Genomic DNA, 12,830 nt, shown 5'->3' with positions numbered 1-12,830 from the left:
TGTGGACATGTCTTGGCAAATTCTGTTCTGCAAATAATTAAACTTCTTTCTCATGATCACCAATTCATGAATGTTAAGAAGAAATTCCTATTATAGGCAGGATAATTAATACTGTTAAATTTTTCAGGGAGTACTGGTTGTCAGAGACAAAGTATACGTAGGCTGAACCTGTGGTCAGATTCAGTATAGTTACTCTGGCAAAATTTCCGTGGCACTGCAATAAACTACTGCTCAGTAATTAACATTATCCCAAGCACCTTTCTGAGAACATCAATATTTCTGTTAAAACAAATCAGTGTGTCTTAATTCTTAAATTTCTTGGAAATTCTGTAGTGTGCCCTCTTTATTCTTTCATCCAGTTTGAAAATGCCATGATTTCCCACACTAGAGATTACTTCCAGAACCTCATATCACATCATTAGCTTTATTCAAGCTTTCTGTATTCTCTTTTTCTCTTGTTTTTTATTTACTTATTTTTTATTCCTGAAGAATATTAACCTGGAGAGGTCAAAAGCGTATGCCCTTCCAGCTACTTTTTACAGCAGTCATGCAACAGCATTTCTGGGATGTTCACTAATGACCAGATTCGTTGTTGGTGTTAACGGACATGTTTGTAGTAATGGCAGTAATGTCTTACAGATTTAGTCCAACATATTTTTTTTTCCTGTTGTACTGAACAAGTTCAATATTAAAAGATTTTTTTTTTTTTTTTGCCTCTTGATATGAAAACTCTGGTGAATGTGCTGTAAGTGAAATGTAGACTCTGTGCAGTGCTTCCTAGTTGGATTTCAGCCAGAGTCAAGTTAACTCATTGTGGTGCTAGTTGTAATGTGAGAAACTGAAGAGCTAGAAGCTTGGCAGTGGATCTGGACTAAAATTATGTTTAAAGCTCTGGCAAGGGTGAAAGTGTCAGTGTCATGGCCCAGTTTCAGGTAATAATAGTTAAAGACAGCCTGTTTAATGATGAAGTCCAGCAAGGCAACTTTTTCTCCAGCACAGATGAAGTCCTTCCCATGGATATCATCTCTTCGCCTTCTAAACAATGCTGTACTCTCAGCTTGCTACCTCCGTTTTAGAAATCTGAAATGCAGTTTTACAAATCTTTGAGCTGCAAAGAAAATTTTCCCGTTGAATGGTCTACACACCAGGTATTTATCTGCAATCTAGAATGCTTTCTTAGGCAGAATGTGAAGATAATGTAATACTTTTTTCTGAAAGGGTGTGCAAGTTCACTTACTAGTAATACAGCTGCTTTCAACTATATTTCTTTTAAACAACTCTCTGAACAACTTTGAGGAACCTGCATGACTATAAAAAAATATTTTAGCCCTTTTTTTTCGATTGGTAGGAGATTCTGTCATTAACTGCAACCACATCTATTTCATTTTTGTTTGCATTTGTTGTGAACACTAAAACTGTAGATCAGTTTAGGACAAATAGAGTAAATGTTAATGAAATGTTAATGTTTTCAGATGCAGGAGACATTCTGAAGTCAGCTGACCCCAGCATTCCTGCAGATTTGCAACAATGTGAATGATGGAAGGGGGTAATGCATAGTCTGTGCTCCTAATGATATAGTATTTAAAAATATATGTAGTAGTTTACCCGAGGGATTAGATGTTTACTGCATAAATACATATTATGAAGTTATGCAATGCCTATAAAAATAACTGAAACAGCACTAAAATAATCAGAATGCCCTTTTTTATTATTTGTTTATTTAGCCATTCAGGTTGAGGATAACTTTTGCTGCCCTGTTTCTGTCTGTTCCTTGTTTTCTGTCCTTTCCCATCTAAATTCCACACTATCAATGTCTTTATACCATGGTGATGAGTGCATAGGGATGGTTGGAGGCAGGAAATGATAATTCCCAGGAGCCTACCTGAGGAGTGGTAGCATTTCTTGTTTTCATTTATACTTCAAAGAAAGGTTTGAGAGGATGCTTATGAAAGGCATCAGGCACAGGGTCAGATACCCTGCACTGGAAAAATCTGAGAATTAGCATAGGGATAAGATAAGGCTGGTCAAAGCACAGAACAGGGGGAAAAAGCTGGTTGCAAATCCCTTTATATTTGTGGATTGGCAGCATATTCAGGTAAGAACCCAGAACTGCTCAGCACGAATCTGTGAAGATTTTAAACAGTGGAATGCCTTGATTTTTTTTTTTTTTTTCCTCCTCCATGTCTTTTTTTTAAGTGGGATTTTGTGCTGTTTATGGTGAAAGCTGATCAGATTTGGCAGGCAAATGAGAAGCACCACGTGAGGATTTCTGTAAGAGATGATAAAAGCAACTTAAAGGACTTTCTGTTGCCTGTCTTATAAACCAAGAAATTAAAATAAAAAGATCACCATGACTTTTCAGATCCATCAGCACTGCTTAATGTCTGACCATGGGCCAGAACAGAAGAGATCTCCAACAGCTTCTCGAGCATTTCAGGCAGCTGAAACCCAGGCACTGCTTGCTGCCTGACCCAGCCTCCCCCAAGTGAAACACCCCATAGCTCGGGCACTGCCTACCTGTAAATAGGAGGCTGACAACCGGCCCTGCAGTGTGTGTTGTCGTTTTTTTTTTTTTTTTTTTTTTTTTTCCTCCTTTCTTTCTTTCTTCCCTGGGCCCCAGTCACATGCTGGAAAGCAGTTTCCTGTAACCAGTGACTGTGCTAGCGTCTGCAGCAGAGGGTCCGGAAAGCTCTGCAGAAGGGCACTTTATGCAGATGCGGAGGATGCCGAGGAGGAGGAGAACTCACCCATAAAAAAAAAAAAAAAAGACTTATCTGCAGTACGGTAGCTCTGTAATCTGTAGAGGTAATAATGAATGTAGCCTGTAACATAATAATTAACGTACCTGTAGCGAGCCCCCTTGGAGGCTGTATGCTGTGTGTGTGTTTGTGTGTGTGTGTCACAGGTGGCCCGTGGTCCACACTGTGGGAACCTTTACTTTCCTGTGAATAGACAGGGAATTAATTTAAGCTTTTAAGGCAGGACAGCTGAGTTGGGGGAAGCCGATTTTTCAGGCTGTTGCTGGGGGTCATTTTTCTGACTTAGAGAAATACTGTTGCCTAGTATGTATTACTATTTTTGTCTAATGTTACCTTGCTTGTATCAGAGTGCAGTTTGCCTTGCTCCTACAAACACGTTTGGTAGGACTTGTTTCTGGCAATTACTGTTTGGTGGAAGTTGGTGTTTATCAGCTAGAGTGGTAACTGCGTTCGTTCCCTCTAGCACCTGGTATGATTGGGTCAGGTGAATTTATTAAACAGCAAAAAGGCATATGCTTTAGATGAATAAACGGCTTTCAGAGAATCTGGGATTAAATCAGAAAAGCTCACAGCCCTCCTGCAGCTGTGATTAGATATCCGGGAATCAGATTTGTCAGGTGTTTTACGTGAGCAGCCTCGGTGACTAAATGAGCAGCTGGGCCCTTACAGTCTGGTTCCTTCCGGGTTCTCAGTTTCAGGAAGACTCGATTAAAAAGTGAATAAAATGAAAGTGCTTGGAGCGCTGCATGCTCCCATGATAAAATAATCCATTTCTCACAGTGAGATATTTATAGCTAGTTTCCCTTGCTCTTTTTTTTTGTTGTTTTTCTTTTTTGGTTGTTGTTTATAGATTGAATGCTGCTGGGAGCGAGAAGCTGCCTTTCTTTCTTCCGTCCTAGAAGATATGATTTCCAGGAAAGCGGCAGCATCTCTTGGCTGCCTGTTTGTCGTTACCGTGATCGTCTGGTAAGCTTCTGCTGGCCGGCTTGGTCATATTTTCTAGCATGAGCTTTCTGACTGCATATAATACTGTAGCAAAAACTGTAATGATAGAATAATATAGGCGGTACACTTTGTGAGACATCTCTGTTAAACCTTGTAAGAAAGTAATTTGTATAAAAGATAAGGCAGCAGTAATAGAGGAAGAAGCCTTTGCAGGGAGAAATGGGAGAAGGTGTGTGTGTGTGTGAGGGGGAGACCCACTGTATCTAAATTAGGTTGATGCTTCTGTATCTGACTCTCAAACAATTGTTCGAGTACAGAATAGTCCAGTTACATTTCAGCTCAGGTCTTGAAGAGAAGATTATCTGTCTCTCAAACAGTACAAACTTGTTCCAAGGTAACTAGGGAAAGTTTCTAGCTTTCAAGCTTTGCAGACATTTGTAGCTTTGAGAGTACTGACTTGCAGAGCATACCTTACAAATTATCCTGGGAAAACTCAGCTAGTAACTGTTCACACACTGTTTGGAAAGAATCTGAGATGAGGTATTGCTATGAATTATTATACCATTACTAATTATACTGTATTTCTGATGCTGTAATTTGCTGTTATCCCACATTGTAGGTGATTGTATTTCATCAGCAGCTAAGTGATTATGTATAAAAATCCATGCAGATTGTGATCAAAACTGAAAGGAGGAAAAAAAACCTATGCAGCCTGTTTGTCTGGTGTGCAAATTAAATAAAAAGGACATATATACAGCATTTGAAGTGATGACAAGTATCAGTATGTCATACCAGTGTACGTTGCATATTTACCCTTTTTGAACGTTGCCTTATGAGTCTGCATTTGTGCACACATTTAGAAAGCATGTAGACCTACATTTGATAGACCACTTGATGTAAATAATAATACTTAGTCCTGATATTTCAAGCGGGGTGTTGTTGGACTCCTTTTATTCTGAGCGTCCTGTTTATGCCTTAGCAGCAGTATATTATGTTAAAAGGTGAATACACTGTGTCCCACGTGAATCAGTAAAGTGGAGAAACAGTAAGAGTTACTTCTCAAAATCTGTGCCAGATTCTGGGGAGATCTTGCAAAATCCTAGGAAGAAACCTTTCAACATTACCTGTCCTAAAATGTTCCTTTCCTGTCACTTACAGGATGACCATTGGGAACGGGAAAGTGCACTACCTCCCATATTACCTTCCTTGCCCCGAAATGTTGCAAGTATCCTGTTTTATGTATAATGAATAGTACAGTTCACCATTACAGAGCTAAGTTCAATAAAAATCTTACAGTATATTTCACAGAGGTTACCAGGAAATCGGGAGTAACCATTTTACCATTATAGCTAGTTATAAACAAGTAGTCATTAATTTTTTATTCTGTAAAATGATGAATCTATAATTAGTTGCTCTTTTGGAATGAAATGGTAATAATTCAGCCTTTTCTACTTTGGTCTGCTCACTATTCAGGACAGCTCTGTGTTTTGAACGGCATGAGTGAGGCCTTGTTTGTTGTGGACCATGGAAGCCGTGACTTAAGGTTACCACTGGGTTCATCATCAGGGATCCTGTACGTGCACATGTACAGGATCTCACTGTGCTTTGAGACATGGCTTAAGTATCCCAGCTTACTAAATGGAGAAACTTAAGTCAGGGAGGTGAGGTGAAAAATCTCATACAGAGCTCTGGCAGAGTTGGGAATAATGCTCCAGTCTCTTAATTCTGTGTCTCTTCTGTGATATATGATCTGTGCTTTCTACTCACATTATGTTTTTTTTTTTATTTTTTTTAATTTTTTTTAATTATGTCCATTTGAGGCATAGACCAGAGGCCTGTTGTGAACAAAATAAAAATCTGACTGCTTCTCCAGTTTAAGGGGTTGGCTTTACTGTGTGTTGCAAACTAATGTAGATAATTGGCTTAGTGTGGGTCCTAAAAGCAATCTCAAAGCTGTGTAAGAGAGAATTTGCACTTTGGAGGAGAAGAGTATATGGCCTAAAAGACTTCAGTGCCATATTGGACTACAGCCCATAACACGATAAGAGACAGCTTTTTTCATTCTTTTTCATTGCCTACTAATCTTTCAAAAAGCTTGAATAGAAAATATGATCTCTTACAGAGGCATTTCTGGCTATTTCAAGCTACTGAAAAACATTGTGTCCAGTAAGATGCATATTTCTCTGAATGCTGTTTAAAGTGTGATGCACTACTGAAAGGCTGAACTACCTGGAATACAAGGGGTGGGTTACATACATGGCCAGTGCTTCCCTGGAGGCTGAACCCTAAACTGTGATTTACCCACAGACTTTGAATGCTGCCAGCATCTCTCTGTCCCTGTTCTGTCCTATGCGCTACTTCAAAACAGTTATTTGTCTGGTAGTCCTTGAAGCAGCATACAGGCAACGCCTTGCTCTCGGTACCAGGCAGAGCAGGGTGCATGGCAGCCAGAGTGAGAACTTAGACAGTTGTCAGTACGACAGCAGGTCCTGAAGCCGAACCCTGTCCTTGGTTTAAGAAATGCATTACAGCTCTTTCTTATCTACCCTATCATGCAGCTCCATGAAACTCCAGTATAGAGAAGAGAAGCCGATCCAGCTTTTCCCCCAGTAAGTGCTGCCCTTCTATTTCCTGATCTTTAAACTGCTGTTCCTTTATTCCTGTCCTATTAATCTATTATTCAGAGGATATTTCTTCTTTTTTGCAGATTATTTTATCCACAGCCAAGAGCACTAGCTCCAAGGTAAGCTTTTCTTTTTCTCTTTGTCCTTTGGCTCTTAGTCCTGTAAGTTAGAGCAGTTGACTTTAGTTTGGGTGCTCTGTTGAAGTCGTGATTTTAGTAGCCTGGTATAAACTGAATAGTACCTTGTTCCATGAAAGGCCTGGCTGTATGGAAATGTCTACAGCTGTCTGTGCTGCTTTAAGGCTGAGTTTAATCACTGCATACTTACTAACATACCTACTGTAAATTTCCAATTAACACATTAGCACATACTCAGCCTGTCCGCATGGTTGCCATCAGGGACTTTTTTTGAGCTAGAAGATATAATAGCTGGAAGGCAGTGAGGAATGCCTTCTGAGCCTGCATCATATCTGTAACCAGCTGTGGGCAAGCTTTGAATCCATTTCAAGGCAAAATCAAGCAGATGCCTTGTATGACCTTCACAATTATTTCAGCTAACCTGCTGGATCTTACACTAGAACAAATTATAGGCATTCACAAAGACAAGTCTGGCTGAGAAGCAGTCAGACCAGTGAGTTTAAACAGCCATGGAAGGTTTTAGGCAGCTGCAACCAAGAAGTGACTCAGGCAACCGCTCCTTGTCAGCTCGTGTTTGTTAGCAGTCTCCTGTGAGCCAGCTCCTATGACCTGACTCTTACCTCTAGCAGCTCCTCTTCAACAGCCACTATTTTAATGCATAATGTGAATAAACACATGCTGCAGGTTTCCCTTTTTGACAGGACATGCTTAGTGTATTTCTTTTTCCTTATTGGAATATATTAATGTGTGAAATCAGCTAGTGTGTACTGGAGTAAATAAGAAGAGAACCATGTAGCCTTTAGTGCCATAATTTTCTGAAGGCATGCGCTGAGTGCATGCATACCATAGAAATGAGTCATTGGGAAACCCAGTGCAGTCCCTTAAAATCAAATGAAAAAAAATCTGCTTATAAGAGTAAACTTAGATTTCTTTCTCCCTCTCTCTCTCCATTAAAAAAGAATAATTGACCCAGAAAGAGAACAGCTCAGTTAATATATATTCTACAAACCAAATTCTTCTTCTCTGTAATTCTCGTACTTTAATCATACGCCTTACCATAGAAGGAAATGAAGCTGTCGCTCTCCTATCCACTCAGACTGAAACTATTAGATGTGGGCTGAAAGTATAGCACTACCTCAGCCATCAAAATGCTACTTATAGGTCTCTTGGTTTGGTTCTTGTGCAATGATTGCCCTGGAAGTGTGTCAGATGGCTTGCCCTGGGCTTAGCCTCTGAGCGCGATCCAGTGATGTGCATGTCAAATTTCATCAGCTGAGTGCTCTAGATCATGGTCTGGGGGGAATGTGAGCGGGCTAGGGTGAAACAGGCATCCTAAATTACATTTTCTTTAAGAAAAAAAGGGGGGAGGGGAGGGGAGGGAAGAAAAGTCCAGAGACCTGAAAACAGAGAAGAAATCTGAGAACAGAGAAGAAGCATTATATAGCTGCAATCAGGCATAATCAGACTCTGCTGCATGTATATTCAATATTTTCACTACCCATACAGGAGACCTTAAGCATTTTCTATAACTTTGTTACATGTATGAATGCTGACTCTTATACAAAAGTTTAAACTATATCTGAATGAGTTAAAGCTATATATTAATACTGGTAAAATAGACTGTCATGCCACAAACTGTGTTTTAATTACACAATGGTAATGAGGTATTTTTATAGTAATTTTCATATTATTACTTGCATTTTAAGTCTGTCAGTAGCAATCTGCATTAGATTGCCAGCAAATATGCATGGGCTCCCATTCTGTGAGCTCAGTGGTTATTAAACTCACCTCAGCAGACAAGTCCTATTGACTTAAATGAGATTTTACTGGAGCCTAAGGCTTTTGCTAATTCCTTAAACAGTGCTGAATTTCATCCCAGGAGCAGAAATGACCATGTTCAGTGACCTTAAATAGGAGGGCAGAGACAGAGATCTGAATGTAATACCATCCATAAAGAGTTTAATAATGATACGTGCACTCTTCTTCTATCTGCCTCCACAGTGTCTCTTCTGCAATTACTGGGTTTGAAACCAAAGGGAACAGCTACATTTCATTAACTTGCCCTTTCATTTCCTTCAGGCGTCAGGATGTGCTGACTGTCACACCATGGCTGGCCCCCATCATCTGGGAAGGTACCTTCAACTCTGAAATCCTGGACCGTGTCTACAAGCCTCTGAATCTCACCATAGGGGTGACAGCCTTTGCCATTGGAAAGTGAGTGAACCACTCATGGAGCATAGTTCTTGGGCTGATGTACTTCCTCTGTGAGAAGACCATTTTGGCTGTTCTTATCTTTAAGAGCTGCAGCCTGTCCCATTCTGTGGTACATTTACGCCTGTGTGCCATGTCTGTGATCATGTAAGTCTACGCAATAACAGATTCAGCACTCAAGCACAGCCAATTTTTGGAGAACTAGCCCTGTGCTTTGTGAGTGGGAGCTGTAGACAGGTAGCTGATTGGCCAAAGCAGGGATAAGCCACTCGTTCTTTGTCCTCTGCTATACTCTACCTGTTGTATCTGTAGTGTATGCATCCTTGTAGCAGTATCTAGGCAATATGCTTCATCTCTTGTCTTGGGGTTAGATTTAGCTCAGTTGGTTAGAGCATGGTGCTGCTAATGCCAAGATCACGGGTTCAATCCCTGCAGGGGCTCTGCTGAGGGTTGGACTAGGTGATCTCCAGAGGTCCTTTCCAACCTTACCATTCTATGATTCTTCTATGATTCCCTACATTCATTAAAGTACTCCCCATAATTCATCACCCAACCTTTTGTTCCTGCTGTACTATGCACGTGTTGTCTGCACAGATATACAAGGTTTGTGGGCCATTTCCTGGAGTCAGCAGAGAAGAATTTCATGAAAGGCTATTGGGTGAACTACTACATCTTCACTGACAACCCTGAGGCAATTCCCAGTGTCCAGCTGCAACCTGACCGAAGTCTTGTCATTGTCCCCATCAAGAAATACTCCAGCTGGCAAGAGATCTCCATGCGCAGGATGGAGCACATAAACAAGCACATAGCTGAGGTAAGCCATCAGGAGGTGGACTACCTCTTCTGCTTGGACATTGACATGGTGTTCCACAATCCCTGGGGAGCTGAGACCCTGGGTGTCATGGTAGCAGCCATACACCCTGGCTATTTCAATGTCCCTCGAAGCCAGTTCCCTTACGAGAGGAGAAGCTCTTCAGCAGCCTATATCCCTGAGGAAGAAGGAGACTTCTACTATGGAGGGGCTGTGTTTGGAGGGCTGGTGAAGAAGGTCTATGAGCTCACCAAGACTTGCCACACGACTGTCCTGGCAGACAAAGCCAATGGGATCATGGCAGTCTGGCAGGAAGAAAGCCATCTCAACAGGTACTTCCTCTCCCACAAACCCTCCAAGGTGCTTTCCCCAGAGTACCTCTGGGATGACAGGAAGCCCAAGCCCACTGAAATACACCTCATACGATTTTCCACAGTGGATAAGAACTACAAGGAGATAAGAGATTGACTATGTGATGCTTGCAGAGAAGTCCTCCATGCAATCAAACCCACTGAATATCAGCTCCCAGAAAACGTGCCCAATGTAAATTTTTGTTTCTGCTGTGAATGAACTGAGAAAGGAGGATGTGGATAGTTTCTCTGAAGTACAGGTGTATTAATTTCAGAAGCAGCACCTGAAGTGAAGGAGAGAATGGAAAAGTTTTGTGTTCCTAATTTTGTAAGCGCACCACTTATGGCTGTAGCACACAAAAAGGCCTCCAAAAGGCCCATTGCCAAATGCAAGGCTATCCGTATAGCAAGGCTGCAGATGCCATAGCCTGAGTGTTTTGCTCAGACCTGGTAGAAACTGGGCTGACGGGACAAATAAGTATGAATTCGTATAGCAATTATCATCTTCCATGCTCCAATCCATGTTTTGGAGGCCCAGATTTAAACAAAACTGGCACAGCTCAGACTCAGATTTGAACTTCTTTGGATTTATTCCGATCACAGATGTGTGCTGAACCTTCTCCCTGGTTCACATGTCTCTGAGGATCATTTAATCTTTTCTGACACAGAAAATCTGGTATTGAGAGATCCATGTGCTTATCCCATTGGTTAAGTCCTTTCCAGCTTTTCTAAGCTCTGTGAAATAAATTGGCTAGAAGTTGCTGGAGCTAACAGGAAGAGCTGGTGTGTTTCCAGCAGAGTGATTTCATTTTATAATGAAATGCTCTAGTGAGACTGTGGGTTTGGTTTAGAGCTGGAAGTGGGCTGGGGTTATCATTTTTGTGTGAGTGGGATGAGAAGCTGAACTACGTACTGTGCAGCCTTTAAAGCCTGACAGCTCACCCCGGTGAACAGGCAGAGGGGTCCAAACACAGGGGAACTGCTACTCTTTGCCAATAACGGCTGGTTGGCATAATTGGTTGTCAACTGAGGTCACAGCATGGAGGTTCATGTGCTGCCTCCCTTGCTGCAGCACGTCTACCATAAACTCTTCCCTGTCACCTCCCAAGCATGCAGTCAAAGAGCAGTGTGCGTCTGTGCCATGCTCGTTTAACGTGAGCAGGGAGAGGGACTACAGGGAGCAGCTGAGAACGGCAGAGCCGAGCACTGCTGCCACGCTGTATGGCACAGAGAGGACCTGCAGGGCTGAAAGGATTAAGCTGCCTGTTTCTAAGGGAACATTTAAAAAAAAAATCTTATTTGGCAGAGAGAGAAAATGGGGAAGAGGTGCCTGACTGTTCTCTCTTCTCTTCACATGAGAAAATTGTTGTGTGGCAGTGTATCAAGCATTCAGAGGTTTAAGGCCCCGTTGCTGACTGCAGATGACTTAACAAGCCATTTCAGTCCTGTGCAAGTCAGCTGAGAACGGCACTTGCTGGTGCCAATGTGGGCATTTCATCTTCCAGAAGGCAAATTAGAAAAGTTGGAAGGGTACCCTGTATGTAGATAATACGCACAAAATACCTCCAACCAAAAGCCCCTACTGGCAGTGGGGTGCATTGCTTCATGCTTTAGATCCTTTGCTGACTATCTGGTTATATTTTCTCCAGGATGTTTTTAGTGCTGTGGTGCTGGAGGAAAGCATCCCTCTGATCTGTGAAACACAGAACTGAAATTCTTGTGAAGGTGTATATATTTGGTAATGAGGCACCTCATCTAGGCCAAAAGGCTGAGGAAAGATCCTTACCTAAATATGTCCAAAATTATATGTTCCCACCAAAACCAGAATTAATACCTATTATTTCTTACTTGTAAAACAACTGTATCCAAAGACCATGACTGAAACTAGGGTGTTATTGTGCCAGTTTTTTTCTTTTACAAGCCAGAAGAGACTGTCTAGTCTGATCTCCTGTACGGGACAAGCCAGATCATTTTATCTCCAGCTGTCCACTTCAAACTTGCAAAGTGTGGCACTAGGTTGCTTAGAAAAGCATTCAGGACCAATAAAAACATCAGGTGATACAGAAGCCACAAATTCAGTGGTTAATTCCCTTTATACTCTACTTCTGCTCTAAACTGGTCTGTGTTTTCAGTCATTGGACTTTATCCTCCAATACTAGATTATCTGAAGTCTTGTTCTATGCAGATATTCGTAGCCTCCACTAAAGTCTCAGTGAGAGAAAGTTTTCCGCCAGAAATGATGTGACATAGAGGCTGGTGTATGTTTCTGGATACCTGTTCTGAGAAACCTTTTGTGAAAAGTGGTGGTCTCCTGCTCTGCTTCCTCGCCACCTTTTGGCTGAATTCAAGACATAAAACTTGGGCTGACACTGACAAGGTAACAGCCTGATTTGTGCAGTGCCAAATGTATATATCTTTCTGGCAGGCCTGCAGCTTCTCCCAAGGGGAAGATCTTCTATGGCATGTTAAGTGACACAGTTCTGCTTGACAAGGCTGGGATTTGAAACTACCTAGAAAATTCCTATGTCTCCAGAGAGCACAAAAGTGCAATTGCAGAAAAACCCTCCCCAGGGCAGTGTGAGAGATGCTCCCTGACTCAGCTCATGTCTTCCTATAATTAATGAAAGCCAGGACTTCTATCATCATCTCCCTCTGCCTAATCCCCTTCCCCCAAGATCAGGGCAAGCTTTTTTTCTCTTATTTGAATTGTGCAGCCTGAGATCTGGGAGCAGTGTGGGAGCTTCACAAGGGTCTTGCTTTCTGAGCCAAATTCCCCATCAAGCCCTTTTGTGCTGTGGGGAAACTGAGGCACACAGTAGCAAAGCAGCAGACTGGCACTCCCGCATGCTGGGTCTGCCTCCACTCGCCGCATGGGACAATGCTCTTTTCCGTGTCATCCTGCCAAGGGAATTTAGATTTGGAAGCAGCCACTTTGTACTGCATGAAATGTGAATCAGCACATGTAAATAAATCATCAGCTGCTTTGCACTGCC

General features: G+C 41.8%; 1 protein-coding gene across 7 annotated transcripts; it reads left to right on the top strand.

Annotated features, from left to right (window-relative positions):
* The first annotated feature begins 827 nt into the window (after positions 1-827).
* GBGT1 (globoside alpha-1,3-N-acetylgalactosaminyltransferase 1 (FORS blood group)) lies at positions 828-12,830 on the top strand. Of its 7 annotated transcripts, XM_062590783.1 has the most exons (8): positions 1,074-1,148; positions 1,473-1,546; positions 3,610-3,725; positions 4,863-4,925; positions 6,263-6,313; positions 6,412-6,447; positions 8,545-8,679; positions 9,271-12,830. In XM_062590783.1, exons 3-8 carry the CDS (start codon positions 3,664-3,666, stop codon positions 9,953-9,955), a joined length of 1,032 nt encoding a protein of 343 aa, XP_062446767.1. In that variant the 5' UTR covers positions 1,074-1,148; positions 1,473-1,546; positions 3,610-3,663; the 3' UTR covers positions 9,956-12,830. The 7 variants fall into 7 exon arrangements, with proteins under 7 accessions (XP_062446764.1, XP_062446765.1, XP_062446767.1 ...); XM_062590780.1 differs by lacking the exon at positions 1,473-1,546 and having other exon boundaries at positions 828-1,148; XM_062590782.1 differs by lacking the exons at positions 1,074-1,148; positions 1,473-1,546 and adding an exon at positions 2,689-2,805.

Source organism: Rhea pennata, chromosome 18 (genome assembly GCF_028389875.1).
Source record: "Rhea pennata isolate bPtePen1 chromosome 18, bPtePen1.pri, whole genome shotgun sequence".
Taxonomy (NCBI): domain Eukaryota; kingdom Metazoa; phylum Chordata; class Aves; order Rheiformes; family Rheidae; genus Rhea; species Rhea pennata.
The sequence above is the reverse complement of the archived record's forward strand: the minus strand, read 5'-3'. Positions and strand labels throughout refer to the sequence as shown.

Coding starts and splice junctions, on each gene's coding strand:
- GBGT1 (XM_062590780.1), top strand. CDS start 1,086: ATGCAGTTTTACAAATCTTTGAGCTGCAAAGAAAATTTTCCCGTTGAA. Junction 1,149..3,609: donor TTGAATGGTCTACACACCAG/GTATTTATCTGC, acceptor TGTTGTTTATAG/ATTGAATGCTGCTGGGAGCG. Junction 4,926..6,262: donor CTTCCTTGCCCCGAAATGTT/GCAAGTATCCTG, acceptor CCTATCATGCAG/CTCCATGAAACTCCAGTATA.